Here is a 22,824-nt window from a genome sequence, read left to right as displayed (position 1 = left end):
TAGTAGTCCTTTACTGTTTTATTTCAAGCTTTCTAATACCAGCATTTCAGAGGTAATCAAATTTGACATTAAAATACAAATAAGTGTTGACAAGAAATCTGAAGAAACTATTAATGTTTTTAATTTGACTGATTATGTTCCCACATTTATGAGCTATAATTAAAATAATCAAGGCAGTACTATATCATAATCTGACTGTTGCTTTGTATACTTGAAAAGGTTTGAGATAATTTCTTATATGATAATTTCTAAAACACACAACCAGAAACTGAATGTAACAAAAGACCACTGGAAACTGAACTGAGCCTACATCTCCATCTTGATATTCCAGATAACCATGATTTCATTTGTTGTTTGAAAGCTGATCAGCCTGATATATGGGACATGATTTTGAGTTTTCCCCAGTTCCTCTCTTACAGATTATCAGAGAGATTTACATTATTATTGTGATTATTCCTAGTACTTGAATTGGCATTTTGGAGACAATTCATTTTGGCAGGATACCTTGCTCAGCCTAGATATAGTGGAATGGGCCTCAATCCTGCCTCAAACTGATGTGTCAGACTTTTTGTCTCCACTTGGGAAGCCTTACACTTTCTGAGAAGTTTATGGAGGCTGGGGTGAAAGGAAGGTGGGGAGAGCAGGAAGAGGTGAGGGAGTGGGAACTGGGATATTATTGTAAAATAAGAAAAGATTGTTCTAAAAATAAATTTAATAAAAAATAAAAAAGAAAGTAGGTGATGTATCTAGTTGGAGGAAACATCGTAGGGAACATACTTGAATGGATATATGTTGTCATTAACCATATCCTACCCATCTCTTCTCCTGCATGACTATGAATTATAACCTCTGAAATTGTGATAAAATAAACATTACCACCCTTTAAAAATATCATATACAGTGTGGGTTTGATTTCTCAAAGTAGGATACCCATTGTACTACTTCCTATACTTCCATGATGACATGGAATGACAATCATTAAAGCATTAACAAATAGAGGCTTTCCTCACATATTGTCTATCTCCATCCATCCATCCATCCATCCATCCATCCATCCATATATCCATCCATCCATCCATCCATCCATCCATCCATCCATCCATCCGGGTTTTATTCTCCATATTTTCCCACCCAAAAGATTGGTAATTCATATCTTCTCCATCACTTGCTTAAATTTAGCATTCCTTAAGTCTCTGACTCTGTGACACTAGAAATATTGTGGAAAGGGTCTTGGATAAAAAAAAATGTAAGTTGTACTGAAAACAAAATACCAACATCAAACAACTTTACAAACACATTATCTTAGCTTGTTTCTTTATATGACAAATGTAATATAGAAATAATGAATTCAAAGAGTTGATATATTCAGTTTTTATTGCTTCTCTGACACGAAGTTCAAAAAACTTTTTCTGACTAAATACATTTTGTAAAGAGATAAAATCTGTAGAGTTTTCTAAATGGAAATGGAAAGATGTGAACAAAGCCAGAAAATAGACTTATCATAAATCAGAAGGTTTATGGAAGAATCAAGATCATATGTGAAACTGCAGTATCCATTAAAATTCCATAGGACAAAATTCACTACACTTGTATATAATTAGAATGCAATTCTCTCTTTAGAATAAGGGTGATAGAATATGCCACTTATGTAACTCTCTGTTTGGAATGCAGGTGATAGAAGATGCCACTTAGGTTCAACTTTTTATACAGAGAAAAGGAAAACACATGCTAGAACTTGCTTTTGAACCTTAACATGGCCTGCAAAGAGACTGTCTTGGTCAGGGAGTAATCTGTCTCTCAACTGCTTGAAGTACAAAAGACTTTCAAAATATCAATGAAACATCCTGTCAAAGCTTGACACATGACATTGTAGGCTATGAGAACATCTGGGATCAATCTGACTCCTATAAAAGTTGGAAGGAAGGTCATATACTTACTTAAACCTTCATGACAGGAGGCCGCGATGGAGCGCAGCCCGGGCGGGCGCCGGCGCTGGAGCCCGAACACCGGGTGGAGCGGGAGCCGAAGCAGGAGCCGCAGCCTCAGCCCGCGCCAGGCCGGGGCAGGGGCCCGCAGGGCCGGGCTGCTTGCAGCGGCGGCGCCCGAGCCCCCCAGCGGCTGAGCCTTGACCTCCAGCCCCGCACGCGGTTACCGGGACCCAGCGCGCGGCTACCGCTCCAACCCGGGGCCCCCTAAGATCTGCTTGCTGCAACCACACACCTGAAGACAGAGAGCGACCCAGCTTCGGGGCGGTAGCCCTCCCTGCTGCTCTGGTACACAGGATCCCCCAAACCTAGGACAGCGAGAGCAGAACCTCTTGCTAACGAGAAGCCGCGGGCACCCCAAAGCCCCGGGACCTGGGCAACTGAGCCCCTAGCGACGCCCTCCGCGTCCCGGCTTATGGTGGTGGTGGTGCCCTGAGCCCATCTCGGGCCAGGCTGAAGAAGACCTACAGGGCGCCCAGACCCCCTGCCGCGGCGTCCCCACGGCCCCAGCCCAGGGAGAAGATGAGCATGGGCTGCCCAGAGCCTGAACCGCTCCACTCCCTGCCTTGCTGCGGGCCGGGGGCCGCCCCTGTACCAGGTGCAGGTGTGCCCCTCCTCACAGAAGACATGCAAGCACGGACACTGCGCACACTGACTGCCAGCGACCTTACCAAGCACTACGAGCTTGTCCGGGAGCTGGGTAAAGGGACCTACGGGAAGGTTGACCTGGTGGCTTACAAGGGCACAGGCACCAAAATGGCGCTGAAATTTGTGAATAAGAGCAAGACAAAGCTGAAGAATTTCCTGCCTGAAGTGAGCATCACCAACAGCCTGTCATCCAGCCCCTTCATCATCAAGGTCTTCGACGTGGTCTTCGAGACTGAGGAATGCTATGTCTTTGCCCAGGAGTGCGCGCCTGCTGGAGACCTGTTTGACATCGTCCCTCCCCAGGTGGGCCTCCCCGAGGACACGGTGAAGCGCTGTGTGCAGCAGCTGGGGCTGGCGCTGGACTTCATGCACAGCAGACAGCTAGTGCACCGCGACATCAAACCCGAGAACGTGCTGCTGTGTGACCGTGAGTGCCGCCGTGTGAAGCTGGCGGACTTCGGCATGACGCGGCGCGTGGGCTGCCGTGTGAAGCGTGGGAGCGGCACTATACCCTACACAGCGCCCGAGGTGTGCCAGGCGGGCCGTGCCGATGGCTTCGCGGTGGACACAGGCGTGGATGTGTGGGCGTTCGGAGTGCTTATCTTCTGTGTGCTCACCGGCAACTTCCCGTGGGAGGCTGCGTCAGGCGCCGATGCCTTCTTCGAGGAGTTCCTGTGCTGGCAGCGGGGCCTCCTGCCGGGACTGCCTTCCCAGTGGCGCCGCTTCACCGAGCCTGCACTGCGCATGTTCCAGCGGCTGCTGGCTCTGGAGCCCGAGCATCGCGGGCCGGCCAAGGAGGTCTTCTGCTTCCTCAAACAGGAGCTCACATCTGAGCTTCGGCGGTGGCCTTCGCACCGTGCACGCAAACCTCCTGGGGACCGCCTGCCCGGGCCCTTGCGCCTCCAGGCTCCTGCACCGCTCAAGCGCACCGTGCTCACCGAGAGTGGCAGCGGTTCACGGTCCTCGCCGCCCAGCGTGGTGCCCGTTCCGGTGCCCGTGCCCGTGCCTGAGGCTGGTCTGGCTCTGTCCGCTCCCTCGGGCAGGACCGATGGCCGTGCAGACAAGAGCAAAGGGCAGGTGGTGCTGGCCACGGCCATCGAAATCTGCATCTGAGCTGCTAGGAGCACCGCAGTCGCTGCGGGGAAGCCGCGTATGCTCCAACCCATACTGGGGACAGGGAGCAGCCACAGCGCTGTGGGAGGGAGTAGTGTAGAATAAGAGGCCCAGACACCCGGGTCGGTGGTGGGCTGGTGACATAGTTAGCGGATGACCATGTGTGTGGCCAGCCTCAGCCCAGAGGAGCCGAGGCCCCTGACAAAGGCTGGGAGCTTATGGGCTAGACTGAGCTCTGGAACCTGGACACTTCTGGCGCTTCACACCCCTTGGCAGATCACCCTACAATCTTCCATCCAAACCTGGGCCCAGAAAGGGGCCTTTGATGTTGGGCAGAGATGAGCACGAGACCCTTAGAAACTGGCTGGGAACAGGCACTGGGTTGACAACAGTGGTGCCCAGGAGGTCAGAGGGAGAGGCCAAGCCCCCTAAAGGTAGCAAAAGTTGTGTGCAGGAACAGACCCGAATATTAGAGATGCCCCCTCACCTCTTCCTGCTGATGGGTACTTAGATCCCAGAAGGGAGAGCCATTACCGCAGCCACGAGGCCATTGGGAACAGAGTTCCAGTAGGTACCCCTCCTGAGGGTATAGGGGAACAGATGGCAGGAGAACGGGAGGCTTGGCACTCCTGTGTCTCTAGGGTAAGGGGGTGCATTCACAGCCCAGCTGCTCCTTCCCTGGGCACTCAGCAAGCAGGGAAACAGTTGCGCTAGTTATTCCTGGGGTTTGTCAATCACGTGTGTGAGCCTCACGGTTCTAGGGCAGTACCCTTGCAGGGGAGGAGCACATCCGTGGATGGGACAGGAAGTCGTTGAAGTCAGAGTGAGTGTGATGTGTGTCTGGTGACTTTGAGGGTCCGGACACCTCACCAGGCAGCTGCCAAGAGCCAGGCCTGTGTTTTACCACACTCCTCAGGGAATCCCAGGAGACACCTGCTGTTGGCTCAGGTTCTTCGGCAGCAAAACAGGATTTCACCTTGCCCCTGCTCTCCTTTGGGACTCCTACTCAATGTGGAGGCTTAAGGAACCCCTGTAATAACCTCAGCACAGGGAGGCTGTGCCTTCCGCCTGGCACCACCCAACTGGCCAGCCTGGGTTGCCTCTCTTAGGGTCCCTCCAAAAGTTCTGGGTCATTCTAAGAGGTTCCATAGTGGGGCTGGCTGGCTAGCTGCAAGGGGCACCAACCACCCCTCAGCCTGGAGCCCCCACCTCTCTACATAACCCCTTGCTCCCACCACAAAGGGCTATAGGTCTCCCTGCCCTGCCTGAGTCCAGTTTACAAACTGTGGTTGCTCCAGCGCCTGGTCCCACTTTCCTGGGGTGCCACCACTTCCCTAGTGGACACAGGACCCACATGCCAGGTAAGTAGCAAACCCCTCCTCCTGCCGAGAGCCGAATCTCAGAAGGCCCCCATCACTGCCCTGGCCCACTTGGGGCCACCAGGCCCTCCTTCCCAGCCGCTACTTCTCCTCTTGCCTTAGGCCTCTCCACCCTGATCTGCAATAACAAGGAAGCGAGATTCCACAGTAGACATCCCGCGTCCCATGTGCACCCTCTCTCTGTTGAGATCCTGTGTGGGAGGCCTCTCCCTTGTAGTATCTGGTAGTCCTCAGAAGAGACATTAGGTATGTAGCCCAGCCCTATCCTTCAGAGGCAGCAACCAGCCTGACCCTGAACCGGACTCAGGCTGGGTCAGGCTCCGCTCTTGCTGCCACCACTGGTACTGTCTCTGTCTGTTGGGTTGGGACCCTTTGCCCCTTAGGAAAGGTGTTGGTTACAGATGTTTACCTCAGTTTGTCACTGTTGAAGAAACAAAATAATAATAATAATAGCAAAAAAATAACATCGTAGACATGGAGACTTAGAAGACAAAACCCACAGGAGAAACCTCCCCCTTTGCAGTTTTTCTGTGAAGGTATGGTTTGTTCATGTACGCACACGTATGTGTGTGTCTCTGTCTCACCCCAGGGCAGGCCAGATCATCCATTGACACCTGTCCCAGCCTGTGTGTCCCTCACACTGCCCCTGTCCTTTGGTGCTTCCCAGGGGCCCCTTGAACTGGCTTGTGGGCTGTAGGGGAGCTTCCTGGATAGGAAGTGGGGCCTTCAGTTAGCTAGAGGTCTCCCACCAGATCCTGTGAGTAGAGGGCCCCAGGCTGTGTGATGCTCCCTGAGCCCACAACACAGTGCTGGTGGTTGGCATCTGTCCAAGTCTGGGGCAGGGCCCTGGATTGAACCCAAGCCCTTGAGCCTCACGCTCCTGTCTTGCCTCCCCTACCCCATGTCTTTGTAAATACTCTGGCATCCTTTGGCCCTGGGGAGGTTTTTAAATGTGTTATTTACATCTCTAACTATGACAATTGCTATAAAATAAAAATTTAGAAAGATAAAAAAAACCTTCATGACAAAAAGGATACATAATCTAATGAAATATTCATGAAATCATTTCTGATGGACTGGCTCAAAGGAAGCACTAGGATGTTTGGTTATCACAAACACAGCTCTCACAAATATCACAGACTGGAGATGGTGAATGATAGGTTTTGCTGAAAAAACTATGTATGAGAGAAGCAGTGCTTTATGGCCGAGTCACTCACCATGCTGGAGCTGTGCTTACAGAGGAGGTGAACAATAAAGTTTGCTTCACCAGGAACTTCAGGACTTGTGTGCAGCTTTAGTGCCTTTGCAGAGCTCCATGGTAGACTGTGATCTTGTGGAACCAACTAATATTTTAAGGAAAGGATGAAATATTATGTAAAACTTCCTTTTTGACATAAATATTTTCTGTTATTTTTGAGATTATAATTACATTATTTCCTCTTCTCTTTAATCTTTCCAAAACCTCCCTACACTCTCCCTTGCTGTTTCTCATGTATGGCCTCTCTTTTCCTTCATTGTTGTTACGTGCATATACATGTATACATGTAGTTTTACAGTCCTAAATGTAAGCTTTCTGGACTCATTATTTGATATGGGATTACAACAGGTGTGCTCTTCCCTGGGTGGAAGTATTTCCTTAAGTCTCAGAAAGTTCTAAGGAAAGAGTTAGGAAGTTCATAAGACTCAGCATTTAAATTATGGCTGGGAAAGCTGGAACTTAAAAGAATAATAAGGCCCTTCTGCTCCCAAGCTTACATAGGTTTTAAGTTAGAACTGAAGAAATGAGAACCTCCGTCTCAGTCAGTTGCAAACAAGTCATGCAGACATGTTCATGTTTCTAGTTTTCCTGAGTCCCCCATTCTAATGGGAGCCTTTGTGATACCACACATTTGTTATTCATATTCCTGTAAGTAATCCCGTACCTATACTCCTGTATTAATCTCAAGAAACTCATTAATTTGAGGAAATAGGAATTACACAGTCTTCCCTGGATGTCAGATAAAGAAAGGGGGAACTGATAAGTAAAACAAATGGCTGTCTTCAAGTTTCCTTTTTATTTTCTGTACTAAGACAAAAGCTTAGGAGGCTTTTTCTTCCACCAGCAGGCTGTCTCCTCCAGCTGTCCGGTTCAGGACAGATAGGTTAACGGTCAGTTCTGAACATGGTCACCTGAAGCTGCAGGTGATTACAGCTCATGTGAGTGAGCAGTGGCTGGGTCATGCCTTAAGACAGCATGTCACAGCAGTCCTCCTCACTCTCAGGCAGGACATTCAGACCCATTTCCATGACGTTTCCCCTGTCTAGGGGAATGGTTGGTCTACAGGTCCCAATTAAGAATGAACATTCATGGACATTTCAACATTTTGAAATTATGAGGTTGTGCATTTGCTGCTATGCACTCCATAAATAAGAGCCTCTGACCAAGCCTGACAGCTGAAGACGTCTATCCATAGAATCAGAAATATTTACGAAGCAGTTACTCTTGTCACACAAAGTAACAACATTAACGTCATCTTAAAGGACTCTATGCCTCATCCAGCCATGCTCTTTTGACCATGGACGCAGTGCCAGGTACTAATTCCTACCTAGAGTGCAGGCCTCACCAGATCAGCAGAAAGTTAAATACACAATAACTCTCAAGTCACCATTGCACCAGTGATTTTCTCATATTGTGTAATCCCCATTTAAATGATATTTTATTATACCAAAATAAAAAGTTTTAGTTTCATATGATCCTATTTGTTGATTGTTTTTGTCTCATTTACTGAATAGACAAGAGTCCTACTCAGAAAACCCTTTCCTATGCTTAAAACTTGGAAGATTTTCTCTACTGTATTCTTTGGCATTTTTAGGGAATCACGTCTCATTTTGACATCCATGACACATTTGGTGCAGTTTGTGTATGGTAGAAGTTCAAGAGCAGAGTTTCATTTTCTACATGCTGAAAACAATTTCTCATAATCGGCATATCTGAGACAGTGTCTCAAATGCCAACAAACATATGGAATACAAATATGTGTGTAAAGTTACCCTAGTTACACACAAGTACATGCTGCTTACCAAGTGGACCACTTTGAGATACCCAAGCATGTAGTAATACAAGGTCAAATTCTGACCGTGGTAACAATCTGCATAAGAATAAATTTCAACAGGACTTACAGCCTGACACAAATACTCTAGATTGTGTTGTCATTTTCTTGAGTCCCAAGACCCATTTCTCACAACGTATAATAATATTTGGAGTGCCCATAATTTCAGCTCTGAGTGTCTCTTTAATGATTACATTTTTTACCAAATCTAAATTTTTCTAAATGCTGCATAGGAAGTGAGGAAAAAAGAACACATATGCTATGATCATTGTAAAATAAAATATCTTAGTTACTGTGGATGCTATAATAATAGCTGGGGCTGAAAATTTAACATAGACCTACCAGCTGTATCACTCCTGGATGTGCATACTTTCCAGGGGAGTTCACTATACTGAATCACATATATGTGTGTGTGTGTGTGTGTGTGAGTTTGAGTGTAATTCTTATCATTGCACTTCCTATAACAAATGATTCAGGGAATAAGATTAGATAAACACCAATATATGCATGGATAAAGAAAACATTATATGCATAAATCATGCAAGATAATCAACAAATAAAATTATAGAAAAAAATTACGTAATTCTCAAGAAAGTTGTTCCAATCATCTATAACAAGTCAAAGACATAGACAACTCTCCAAAATACAAATAACACATATCTTCTTTAATAAATGGAATCTAGAAAAAATAGGAAAGAATGAAAAATTTTGCAGAACTGTGAGGGCAAATATTTTAGATGGAGGGAGTACAACAGGGAAACAAGCAGGTGCACACAAATAAACTTTATGGAATAAAGTTAAACAATAATTAGAAAAATAAAAATTAAATGATTTTATATGAAAGTGAATACATTCGGATTTTGTTTGTATCTCCCACAATAAGATCTCATGCCATAACATGGCCCATGGTATCCAGAACTCCCTGTGTAGCTCACACTGTTCTAAAACTCATGTCTCCCAAGGGCTTGGATAAAGTAGATTTACAATTTGTGACATAAATTTTTATATAAATACTAAAAGGAAAGTGAATAAGAAGCCATTAATCAATTTTTTAAACTTAATAAATTGAAAATAAACATGACAAGAAGCAAGAGAAAGATACATATCTAAATAACACTGATACATCTCTAGGCACACTAGCAAAGGAAAATGAAAGACTATTAAAGTTACTCAAGTAGGCAATGAGAAAGTGGGCATTGCAGATCCCACAGGTGCTAAGATGAAGTAAGGAAATATGGACAAAGCTAGGCTTATGAATTTAAAACTTGGATGAAATACTAATGTAATAATGCTGTCCTTTCAGAATGGCATCCTGTCATCCTGACTCTTCACAGCAGGCATCTAAGCCTCACGAGAACTTGGGCTGTGAGGAATCAGTAGGCTCTGAGAAGACTGCCCCAGCCCTCACTGGAGCTGGGCTAAGGCCCCGATTGTGAGGAGATTGGGGTCTTCCGCATGTGGGGCCCACCCCAGACAGATTCTGAGCCTGGCCTCGCTAATCTGTGGCTGCTCTCACCTTGTGGAACTCCACCGGCCTCTTCCTCCACAAGGCCTCAGCAGTTCCTTAGCACTTCCTAGCCTGAACCTGCTCAGTATCACAGACAGGAAGAACAAGGTCAAGTCTGAGTGGTTAAGAGTCTCTGACTGGATGCTCATTGGACCAGAATGCATCAGAGGCAGACTAAAACCTCACACACCATTTATGATTGGATGTATTGGCTGTGGCTCTATTTGGTGGTTGTCACTTTCTGGTGGGATGTGACTTTGGTGGGAAAGGTCTGAGGTGTCTCTAGCAGGATAAACATTGTGGAGCATCTGAACACTGGGTTCTACACGCCACAGACTTGCAGCTCAGCACAGGACAAGTGCAGTGATCAGGTCTCCACGGTCTGTCTGCTCTTGAGGGACAGAGGGAGGGCCTTGTGGTCAGAGCTGCACACCTACCATCCCACAGTTTTTGTTCTGTCTCACCTTGGCTCTTCTCACCTCTTCTCGCCTGACCTAGCCTCACAATATCTTACCTGACACAGAAAACCCACTTGACTGTGGCTGTGAGGTGACAGGATATTGCAGATTTATTGCAAAGTAGAGAAAATAAAATTGACCACCAGATAGTCACATTTTCAAAATCACACAGTTACTTGTATGTGACAGGGACTTTACCCAAGTCAAGGTCGCACACAGCTAGAATAAAGTTGTTTCTTTCCACAGAACTGATTGTGTTTGGTCCCAGTGTGGAAGAGGTACCACCATTCTGAGGTCAACATATCCTTGAAACACACCAGGTCATTTAATTCAGAAGTTTTTATTATTATTATTATCAAATTTCTCTCTGCAGTGATTGTTCCTTTCTGAGTAGCTAAGAAAAGTCAAGGTTAATAAAACATTGTGTAATTTATTTCTGGGGATCTTTATTATCTCTTTCTCTTTGTTTAATATATCCTTTATAGATTGATTTGATCTTTCTATAACTGCCTTACCTGGATTATGTGATATACCTGTAATATACTTTATATAATTAGCAAAAACCTGCTTCATTTTCTTAAAGATATATGCTGGAGCTTTGTCTGTCTTTATTTGTGCAGGTATACTCAAGATAATAATAATGTAGAGTAAATGTATGATTATCAAATCAGCCTTTGGTGAACCCAAAACAGTTGTCCATTGACAACCTGAACAGGAAAAAGTCTGCTATTACCCACAAACTCTGAGGAACTCTGAAACACAGGCTGCAACTACATAGAGAGGACCAAGATGTGAGTGATCACCCCAACAGTGGGGCCCCCTAATATAGGCCCTCCCTACTAGGGCAAAAGCCCGGGTCTTTTCCCCAACTGCTCAGCTCTCTAGCCAGTCAGCAGGCAAGCTCCCTGCAGGTTGGCTACTCCAACACCCCCATACTACCGATAAGGCCCTGTAAGCTATGAGTCCCACTCCACCCCCCTCCAAATTCCTATCCTCCCCTCCACCCCACAACCTCAAAGGAACTCTGGATCACAGGCTGCAATTACACAGAGAGGACCAAGAGAGAAACTCTGAAACACAAACTGCAGCTGCACAGAATGGACCAAGAGAGTGAACCAAGAGGTTGGACCAAGTGAGCAGGCCAAGAGAAATCTCAGCAATTCCCCGAGACAAAAATAGCAACAGTACAGAACAGACCTAGAACAATTTAAAAAGATGTAAACAGCAACTATTAGGATTGGACCAACAGGCAAAGACACTGATAGCACCAATTAGAAGAAAAGATGAGTAGATCCCAATGCAAGAATTCATTCAACAAGGGAAAAAGCAACATGGTAACACCAGAACCCTGTGGTCATATGCCAGGAAGACTTGATCACCCTAACCCAGAAGAAGCAGAAGAAAATAATTTTAAAATATAAATTTATGAGGGATGATAGAGGTGTTTAAAGAGGAAATGAAAATTTCTCTTAAAGAAATGGAGGAAAAGACAAACAAAAATGGAAGAAATCAATAAATCTCTTAAAGTATCCCAGGGAAACAAAGAAAAGAAGAATCAAACAGCTGAAACAAACAGTTCAAACAGCTCAAGACTTGAAAACCGAAATAGAGACAATAAAGGAAACACAAACAGTGGGAATTCTGTATATGGAAAACCTGGGTAAACAAATGGGAACTACAGTTGGGAGCCTAACCAACAGAGTACAAGAGATGGAAGAGAGAGTCTCAGGTGTGGAAGATACTATGGCGGAAATAGATTCATTGGTCAAAGAGATTGTTAAATCCAATAAAATCCTAACCCCAAACATTCATGAAATCTGGGACACCATGAAAAGACCAAACTTAAGCATAATAGATAGAAGGAGAAGAACTCAAACTCAAAGGCACAGAAAATATATTCAATAAAATCATAGAGGAAAAGTAAAGAAGGATATTTCTATGAAGGAAAAAGAACCTTAAAGAACATCAAGTAGACTGGACCAAAAAATAAGTCCCCTTGCCATATAATAATCAAAATTCAAAACATAGAGAATAAAGAAAATTAAGAGCTACTGAGAAAAGAGGCCAAGTAACATAAAAAGTGAGACCTATCATAGTTACACCTGATTTCTCAATGGAAACTCTGAAAGGCAGAAGATTCTGGACAGATGTGATGCAGACACTAAGTGACCATGGATGCAAGCCCAGGCTACTACTACACTACCCCACAAAGATTTAAATGAACATTGGTGGAGAAAACAAGATATTCTATGACAAAACCAGATTTCAACAATACCGATCCACAAATCCAGCCCTCCATGTAAAACTGGAAGGAAAACTCCATCCAAGGAAGCTAACGACCTATAAAAACACAGGCAACAGATAACCACATACCAGCAAACCCCAAACAAGGGAAACACACAAGCACTACTATAGAAAAATAACAGTTTTTGCCTGGCAATCTTGTCTACTTCCCCTCTCCAGGCGGATGACTATACGATTTTCTTTGGATTCACTTTCTTATTTAGCTTCTCTAGGATCACAAATTATATGCTCAATGTCCTTTATTTATGGCTAGAAACCGATTATGAGTGAGTACATCCCATGTTCCTCTTTTTGGGTCTGGGATATCTCACTCAGGATAGTGTTTTCTATTTCCATCCATTTGCACGCAAAATTGGAGAAGTCATTGTTTTTTACCGCTGAGTAGTACTCTAATATGTATATATTCCACACTTTCTTCATCCATTCCTCCATTGAAGGGCATCTAGGTTGTTTCCAGGTTTTGGCTATTACAAACAATGCTGCTATGAACATAGTTGAACAGATACTTTTGTCATTTGATGGGGCATCTCTTGGGTATATTCCCAATAGTGGTATTACTGGATCTTGGGGTAGGTTGATCCCAAATTTCCTGAGAAATCGCCACACTGATTTCCAAAGTGGTTGCACAAGTTTGCATTCCCACCTGCAATGAATGAGTGTGCCCCTTTCTCCACAACCTCTCCAGCAAAGGCTATCATTGGTGTTTTTGATTTTAACCATTCTGACAGGTGTAAGATGGTATCTCAAAGTTGTTTTTAAAAAAAGAAAAAGAAAAAGAAAAGAAAAATAACAGTAATTTCAGACACTCTTCATTAATATCTCTTAATATCAGTGGACTCAATTCACCCATGCAAAGACCCAGGCTAAGAGAATGCATATGAAAGCAAGATCCATACTTCTGTATACAAGAAACACACTTCAACGTCAAAGACAGACATTACCTCAGTGTAAAGGTTTGGGAAAAGATTTTCCAATCAAGTGCACCTAAGAAACAAGCTGGTATACCTCCACCAATATCTAACAAAGTAGATTTCAAACTAATACCAATCAGAAGAGATGGAGGAGGACATTTTATTCTCATAACAGGACCAATTCATCAAGGTGAAATCTCAGTCCTAAATACCTATGTCCCAAATACAAGAGAACCCATATTTGTAAAAGAAACATGACTAAATCTTTTAGAATTTGACCCTGGGTTGTCTCAAGATTGTAGATACAGCGAGGACAACATTCAGCCCATCCTTTAACCAGATTGGGTTCTATAGCTATGTTCAAGACAATAATAATGTCTTATGAATTGAATACAAGCATTTGTTGCAAGAAACAGAAAAGTGACATACAAGAACATGCCACAAAACAAAAAAAAAAAAAAAAAACTTGAGCTAAAATACCTCTTTTTTTTCTTCCTGAGACTCTCTCACAGTTTCCCAAGGCATGAATCAGTATGAACCATTTTGACTGTATTTTGACACTTTGAATATTAAGTATGTCCACTGTTGCTTCTGGGAGTTTAGTATGGCCTGGCCACAGATAACACAAGGAAAATATGTGTTGGCTATTATCCACTACCAGCCCAGCTGTCAGAATAGAAAACAGAGTATACAAATATTCATTGGATTGACAATTTTGTGTGATTAACATTCCTAGTTTCCCCAGTTCTATCTGTGAACATGTGAACCTTTTGACTCTCTACAAATTATAACTTTTGTGCCTTTACTTTCATACCTCCAACTCTCCTATATACCACACATCCCAGTTCTCCTTCAACTGTGTCCTTTTTTCATGCATTGTTATTTTTTTTTAATATTTTAAATATTTATATGATTTATTATATTTTTTTAATTATTTATTTTTATTCTTTTTTAATTAAAATTTCCACCTGCTCCCCATTTCCCATTTCCCTCCCCCTTCTCCCACATATTGCCCCCTTTCCCCACTCCCCTCCCCCTATCCCCACTCCTCTTCTCCTCCTCCCACTCCATTCCGCATCCCTCTTGATACTGAAGAGCAGTCCAAATTCTGTGCCCTGTGGGAAGACCAAGGTCCTCCCACTTCTATCTAGGTCCAGGAAGGTGAGCTTCCAAACAGGCTAAGCTCCCCTAAAGCCAGTTCATGTATTCGGATCAAAACCTAGTGCCATTGTCCTTGGCTTCTCATCAGCCTTCATTGTCTGCCATGTTCACAGAGTCCAGTTTCAACCCATGCTTATTCAGTCCCAGTCTAGCTGGCCTTGGTGGGCTCCCAATAGATCAGTTCCACTGTCACAGTGGGTGGGTGACCCCTCTTGGTTCCGACTTCCTTGTTCATGTTCTCCCTCCTTCTGCTCCTCATTTGGACCTTAAGAGCGCAGACCATTGCTCCAAATTGAGTCTGTCTCTATCTCGATCTATCGCCAGATGAAGGTTCTAAGGTGATATGCAAGATATTCATCAGTATAGGATAGGGTCATTTCAGGTTCCCTCTCCTCAGTTACCGAAGGTACCAGCTGGGGACATCTCCCTGGACACCTGCGAGCCCCTCTAGAGTCAAGTCTCTTGCCAATCCTAAGATGGCTCCCTTAGTTAGGATATATATTTCGCTGCTCCCATATCCACCCTTCCTATATTCCAACCATCCCAATCCCCCAAGCTACTCCCATCCTCCCCTTCTCACATTTCTACCCCATTTCCCCCTATCCCCATGCCACCTCACCCTCAAGTTCCCAGTTTTTGCCCGGCAATCTTGTCTACTTCCTCTATCCAGGCGGATGACTATACGATTTTCTTTGGATTCACTTTCTTATTTAGCTTCTCTAGGATCACAAATTATATGCTCAATGTCCTTTATTTATGGCTAGAAACCAATTATGAGTGAGTACATACCATGATCTTCTTTTTGGGTCTGGATTACCTCACTCAGGGTAGTGTTTTCTATTTCCATCTTTTTGCATGCAAAATTCGAGAAGTCATTGTTTTTTACCGCTGAGTAGTACTCTAATATGTATATATTCCACACTTTCTTCATCCATTCCTCCATTGAAGGGCATCTAGGTTGTTTCCAGGTTCTGGCTATTACAAACAATGCTGCTATGAACATAGTTGAAAAAATACTTTTGTCATATAATAGGGTATCTCTTGGGTATATTCCCAAGAGTGGTATTACTAGATCTTTGAGTAGGTTGATCCCAAATTTCCTGAGAAATCGCCACACTGATTTCCAAAGTGGTTGCACAAGTTTGCATTCCCACCAGCAATGGATGAGTGTGCTCCTTACTCCACAACCTCTCCAGCAAAGGCTATCATTGGTGTTTTAGATTTTAGCCATTCTGACAGGTGTATTATGGTATCTCAAATTAGTTTTAATTTGAAATTCCCTTATTGCTAAGGAGGTTGAGCATGACCTTAAGTGTCTTTTGGCCATTTGAATTTCTTCTGTTGAGAATTCTCTGTTCAGTTCAGTGCCCCATTTTTAATTGGGTTAATTAGCATTTTAAATTCTAGTTTCTTGAGTTCTTTATATATTTGGAAGATCAGAACTTTGTTTGTTGCAGAGTTGGTGAAGATCTTCTCCCAGTCGGTGGGTTGCCTTTTTGTCTTAGTGACAGTGTCCCTTGCTTTACAGAAGCTCCTCAGTTTCAGGAGGTCTCACTTATTCAATGTTGTCCTTAATGTCTGTGCTGCTGGGGATGTACGTAGGAAGTGATCTCCTGTACTCATATGTTGTAGAGTACTTCCCACTTTTTCTTCTATCAGGTTCAGTGTGTTCAGACTAATATTGAGGTCTTTAATCCATATGGACTTGAGTTTTGTGCATGGCGATAGATACGGATCTGTTTTCCTTCTTCTACAGGTTGACAGTCAGTTCTGCCAGCACCATTTGTTGAAGATGCTCTCTTTTTTCCATTGAATACTTTTAGCTCCTTTATCAAAAATCAAGTGTTCATATGTTTGTGGGTTAATATCAGTGTCTTCTACTCGGTTCCATTGATCGACTTCTCTGTTTTCATGCCAATACCAAGCTGTTATCAATACTGAAGCTCTGTAATAGAGTTTGAAGTCAGGGATGGTAATGCCTCCCGAAGCTCCTTTATTGTATAAGATTGTTTTGGGTATCCTGGGTTTTTTGTTTTTCCATATAAAGTTGATTAATGTCCTCTCAAGATCTGTGAAGAATTTTGATGGGATTTTAATGGGGATTGCATTGAATCTATAAATTGACCTTGGTAGAACTGCGATTTTTACTATGTTGATCCTCCCAATCCAAGAGCAAGGGAGATCCTCCCATTTTCTGGTATCCTCCTCAATTTCTTTCTTCAAAGACTTAAAGTTCTTGTCAAATAGATCCTTCACTTCCTTGGTTAGAGTTACCCCAAGATATTTTATGCTATTTGTGGCTATCGTGAAGGGTGATGCTTCTCTGATTTCCCTCTCTGCTTCCTTATCCTTTGTGTATAGGAGGGCAACTGATTTTTTGGAGTTGATCTTGTATCCTGCCACGCTACTAAAGGTATTTATCAGCTGTAGGAGTTCTTTGGCGGAGTTTTTGGGGTCGCTTATGTACACTATCATATTGTCTGCAAATAATGAAAGTTTAACTTCTTCCTTTCCAATTTGAATCCCTTTAATCCCCTTATGTTGTCTTATTGCTATCGCTAGAATTTCAAGCATATACTCAAAGGACTTGAATCCTACCACCATGATACTTGTACATTCATATTTATAATAGGGTGGAAATAGGGTCAAAATGGAATCAGTCTAAGTATCCAGCAACAGATAATGAATAAGGAAAATGTAATACATATATCTTATAAAATTTCATTCAACTACAAAGAAAAACAAAATTTTAAAATTTGTATAAATGGATGAATATAGAAATTATTATATTAAGCAAGATAACTGAGACTTAGAAAAATAAATATTTCATTTTGCCCTCATATGTGAGTTCTAGCTTTTAATGTTTTGCAGGTGTATACATGTGTATGGGTGTTGGTATAGGTCATCAAACAAGAAAAAGGACTACAGGAACAGAAAGAAAAGATTTTTGAGGAAGTGGAAAAGTGTAGTGGGACACATGTGAGATAAAGGGAGAAAAAACAAAAGGGCAGAAAGGGAAACAAGGGGAGTTGACAAAGTTGTTTGGTTATTTGGATGTACCGTCTGCAGAGATGGAGATTGCAGATATTTTTCATCTATACTGTGTCTTTCCTTTATATGTCTTTTGATGAGCTTTAGTGAAAAGTTTTAAATTATATCAAAGTTAAGTATATCATCATTATTGTAATATTTACTGGGTAATTATGAAAGAATAGCCAAATGAAAGATACAAGAAAAGTCAGGCTTTGGAAAGTGGGTATTGTGTATTTTGTGCCTTTCTGAGCACATCATCCTCCCAGAATTCTGACAAGTGTACAAAACAAGAGATTCGTAAAATTAATTGTTTAGAATTTTGGCAGACATACCCAGTCTACTTTCCAATTCCAATGAAAATTGCAAACATTTATCATGAGTTTCCTTCTATCGAGCATTCTCACACTGAAGCTATGTAGAGGAACTCACCTGAGATCATCCCATTGCCATAATTTCTGATGTGAGCAAAGGGGTTTCCTTGTGAATTACAAAAGACACTCCTATTACTAGGTATATTCAAAAAGTTTTATGAGCTCTCTGCCAAGAATTAGGTGCAAAAGCTAATTATATTTCTTATGCCATTGGTTATACTCTAGTATCTGATCACAGATCACTTAAAATGAAAGTGTCTAGCAGTTACAGATACTAGGACTTTACTAGAGTTCCATTGTGTCATAAACATTCAAAAGTCAAACTGCATGTTGCACTCTTCCAAGATAAAACTGCATATAATGTCAAGCATCCATTTGACCAGATTTACCAAAACAAGAGCAGCCTCAGTGAACCTGAGTCAATATCAGCTCCTTTTACACTGTTCATAGACATTGGTACAGTTCATATCTCTTGTTACGTAACTCCTATCCTTATTCCTCTACTCTCCCTTTTTATATATTTACATCAAAGCTTTCCAATCTTCAGCAGTAATTTAGAGGTTTAGCAACTGCAGTCCAGCAAGTGCTTTCTGAGCCCACTTCATCTAGAGAGACATTGACTGCACAGTAACAGTGCTAGAAGACTCTCCTGACAACTGGGTGGTCACTAATCCACTGTGCCATTCATGGTGAAGGCATGTTCTGAAAATGAAGATCTGAAAACTTCAGACACTAAAGAATAGAAAGTATTCTTTTTCTGATACTTAAGTTTAAAATCACAGTCCCTCAATTACTGATTACATAAAAACAAAAGTGAAGTATTGTGGTCAAGAATACAGGGCATATACCAACGGACATGCCAAACCGAAAAAGGCAAAGCCCATGAGTTCTCAACGCTACACAAAGAACTATAGGCAACTAGAAAATCTAGGAGCTGAAGAAATTGTTTCCCCAGGGAAGAGCATACGAATTTGTTGTCCAGTGCCAGTCAGCAAAACAAAACAAAACAAAACACACATAGGTAGCATTATATGTACCCAACAGATTATATTCAGAAATGTATATGCATATGTGCATCCAATAACAATTAGTAAAAGAAAAGACCATGTATTTGAAGGAGAGCAGGAAGGAGTGTATGGGATGACTTGGAAGGAGGAAAAAGAGGGAAAATTCTTATAATTATATTGTAATCTCAAAACTAAAATTTAAAAAATATAGTGAGTAAAGTATAGTCATTATACTAACATTCCACATCCTTAATAGTACAATTGTGGACTCGTGAGCATCCTTCTCCTACTGATTCTCTATAGTCTCTCAAAAAGGAGGAATCTATCTATTAGGGATACCTTCTTAACCACTTAATTATGAGAGCTGGTTATGGCATAAAGTTAGCCCTTCATGTTTACCTGTTCCTATTATGGTTTCTCTTTTAAAATGTCCCAAAGGCTCCTGTGCTGAAGGCTTAGTTCCAACCTTGCAGCATCATTGAGAGGTGACAGAATATGATGCACTTACCTTATCAGTTAACTAATCCATCAATGAATTTGTAAGTGAGTGGGCAAATTTGAGGGACATAGCAATAACAAGTAGGTAACTAGGGATACATCTGATTTTCTTTTTATTTATTCTTCTCTCATAAAATACTTTCTGACCACAGCATCCACTCTTCCCAACATCCCCCCTCTTCTTCTCCCCGAGATCCATGGCTCCTGAGCTTCTCTTAAGAAAAGAGCAGGCCTCCCAGTAATATCAGTTGAACAGTATATAAAAAGATGCTTTATTTCTAGATCCAAACCCTCATATTAAGGCTGGTTAGGACAACCCAGCAGAGGAAAAAGAGTTCCAAAAGAAGGCAAAAGTGTCAGAGACACCCCATCTCCAGCTTTTGGGAATCCCACAAAATCTCAAGCTAAAAATATTCACATCATGTATGTAGAGTACAATTCCCACACAACTCATTGGACTGGAGACATCTAGCTGGTGCCTATGTAGAACTTTCACCCCCATGATCTAATATCTTTGGTACAGGAAGTATTCTACAGGCTACCAATGAGAAATGGATATACCAGCCCAGCCACAAAACTTTGTTATCCTGCCTATACGATATACTAAGGCTCAACAGTGGCACAATGCAGTGCATTGTGGGAGTAATTATCCAATGTATGGTTTGATTATGCGGCATTGCTTGAGTGTCCAGGAACCAGGGATTAGGATAAAAATGCTAATGCTCAAAAGCAAAAATAAAAGTAAGAACGAAATGACCCTCGAAGATATTCTGCCACACTCATAGATCAGAGCCTTCCTTATTCAGTCATCATCATAGAAGCTTCCCTGCTGCAGCGATGGAAACAAATTCAGAGACACACGGACAGACGTTTCACAGAGAGAAAAACCTTGGAACACAGAGCTCTACATGGAAAATATTCGTCAAACTCTCCTCTCAGAGATCAGAGAACCCAGAGGAAGAGGAGGCAAAAAGAGGAAAAGTCAGAGGAGATGCAGGACACCAAGAGAAGAAGGCTCTGAACCAACTGAGCAAAGCTTATATGAACGCAGACTGTGGCAGCAGGCACAGAACCTACTCAGGTCTGCGCCAGGTCCTCTGTGCATATAATATAGCTTTTCAGTTTAGTGTTTTCATGGATTCCTGAATGTGCAAATGAGTGGGTCTCTGGTTCTTGTGCCTTTTCTTGAGCTCTTCCTTCTATTGATTTTTCATTGTACAGCTTCTATGTGATGGTTTTTGTCTTATCTTGTATTTAATTTCATCATGTTTGGTTGTTATCACTTAGAAACCCGTTCTTTTCTAATGAGAGACAGAAGGGAGTGTATCTTGTGGGGAGGGAGGATGGAGAGGGAGGGGGAGTAGTAGAGGGAGGACAAACTGTAATCAGTACATATTTTATGAGAGAAAAATCCATTTTAATTAAAAGAGAAATAAAGAAATGATGGATTTGATACAACTGGAAAACAACAGATGAATAATTTGGTCATTGCACTTTCTTTTTTATTTTTATTTTAATTTTTGTTGTATAAGTAATACCATTCAAAATTTCCACCTCTTCCCCTCCTCCCATTTCCCTCCCACTCTCCCATTCACCCTCCCTCTCCCCTCCAGTTCTAAGAGAGGGTGGGGTACCCTTCCCTGTGGGAAGTCCAAGGCCCTCCCCACTCCATCCAGGCCTAGGAAAGTGTGCATCCAAACAGACTAGTATCCCAAAATGCCAGTACATGCAGTAGAATCAAATCCCAGTGCCATTATCATTGGCTTCTCAGTCAGCCCCCATTGTCAGCCACATTCAGAGAGTCTGGTTTGATCACATGCTCCTTCAGTCCCAGTCCAGCTGGCCTTGGTGAGCTCCCTTAGATCAGTCCCACCATCTCAGTGGGTGAATGAACCCATCACAGTCCTGACTTTCTTGCTCATCTTCTCCCACTTTCTGCTCTTCAACTGGACCTTGGGAGTTCAGTCCAGTGCTCCAATGTGGATCTCTGTCTCTATCTCCATCCATCGCTGGACGAAGGTTCTATGGTGATATTCAAGATATTAATTAGTTTGGCTATGGGATAAGGCCAGTTCAGGCACCCCTCCTCTTCTGCCCAAGGACCTAGCTGGGGATATCCCCTTGGACATCTGGGACTGGGAACCCTTCTAGAGTCAAGTATCTTGCCGACCCTAAAATGGCTCCCTTAATTAAGATATCTTTTTCCCTGCTCCCATATCTGCCCTTCCTCCATCTCAATCATCCCACTCTCCCAAGCTCTCCCCAGTCCTCCCCTTCTCCCTTCTTTCTCCCCCTCTCCCCTTGCCCTCATCGCGTCCCAACCCCCATGCTCCCAATTTTTGCCTGTGGCAAAGCTGATGCAGTGGAAAGATGGTTAGGCTACTGGGACACCCTCCTTGTGGATGAGGTGATTCAGATGTTTTTGATAGAACTATTTCTCAGGAGAAAGGGCTGCTGCAGAGTGAGGCTGCTCTGCCCAGAGCTATGGCCTGTCCATAAGGACTCTCAGGAGGTCAATGCAGTGACTCCTGATACTCACCAGTGAGAAGAGAGTGTGAGTCTCCTGGGGAGAGTAAAATGGAAATGACTCGGAACACAGAAGAACTTTAGTATAATATGCATAGATCTCATTGTTTTCCAGAAAAGAAGAAGTGTTCTATGAGTAGTAATGTGTGTGTTTGTGGGTTTTTTTTTGTGTGTGTGTGCATCTGTGATACTGGGACATTGCCTTGAAGGACATGGTCCTCTCTCCTGAGACACAATCTTGTTGACATCAGGCATGGTTTTTTATGATAACAAAAGCTTTTCAAAACAATGTAGAGATGAGGATGGAGATTGTGTGTGTCCCCTGTATGCAGTAAGGAAAGGATGAAGAGAAAGTCTGGAGTAGCTTATCAGAAGCAGAAACTACTTAATTATCTCTTCAAGTACTGTGATTGGAGGTAGGTGGCACAGTTAATTTATCAAGCCGGGCCTGTGGAGGGTGAATTAAAGTATATAAAAGGATAATTAATACTCAAAACATTTTCCTGTTATTTTTATTCTAATTACTTACTGTCTGCTTCTGTTAAGACTTTTATAGTTTGTGCAGACTTCAGCATCCACCTCAGAAAACAGCTTTCTATTGCTATTAATCACTTGTTTCCTGGTAAATTAGAATTCATTTTGTCACTGTGATACGCAAGTTATATGGTACATTGTAATCTAATCAAGCGATCCTACTCTTTCTACTGGGTTGACCTAAAGTGTAATTCAGTTGGGTAAGTGGTCCTTGGTGAGTGAATGTGGTAAAACCGGGAAAATGGGAGTAAGCATCCTAATTATCTTTTCCTGCTCAATCTACAGAAATTCTTTCCCTTC

At 42.8% G+C, this 22,824-nt stretch overlaps 1 protein-coding gene across 1 annotated transcript; it reads left to right on the top strand.

Moving 5' to 3' along the window:
* The first annotated feature begins 2,507 nt into the window (after nt 1-2,507).
* On the top strand, nt 2,508-3,746 carry LOC130862819 (serine/threonine-protein kinase SBK1-like). Its single transcript, XM_057752639.1, has one exon. It carries the CDS (start codon nt 2,508-2,510, stop codon nt 3,744-3,746), a length of 1,239 nt encoding a protein of 412 aa, XP_057608622.1.
* Nucleotides 3,747-22,824: the final 19,078 nt, after the last annotated feature.

The sequence above is a fragment of the Chionomys nivalis genome, chromosome 20 (genome assembly GCF_950005125.1).
Source record: "Chionomys nivalis chromosome 20, mChiNiv1.1, whole genome shotgun sequence".
Classification (NCBI taxonomy): domain Eukaryota; kingdom Metazoa; phylum Chordata; class Mammalia; order Rodentia; family Cricetidae; genus Chionomys; species Chionomys nivalis.
Note: the sequence above shows the minus strand (reverse complement) of the source record. Positions and strands in the feature narration are given on the sequence as shown.

Excerpts from the sequence above, each read along its gene's own strand:
- LOC130862819 (XM_057752639.1), top strand. The coding sequence starts at position 2,508 with ATGAGCATGGGCTGCCCAGAGCCTGAACCGCTCCACTCCCTGCCTTGC.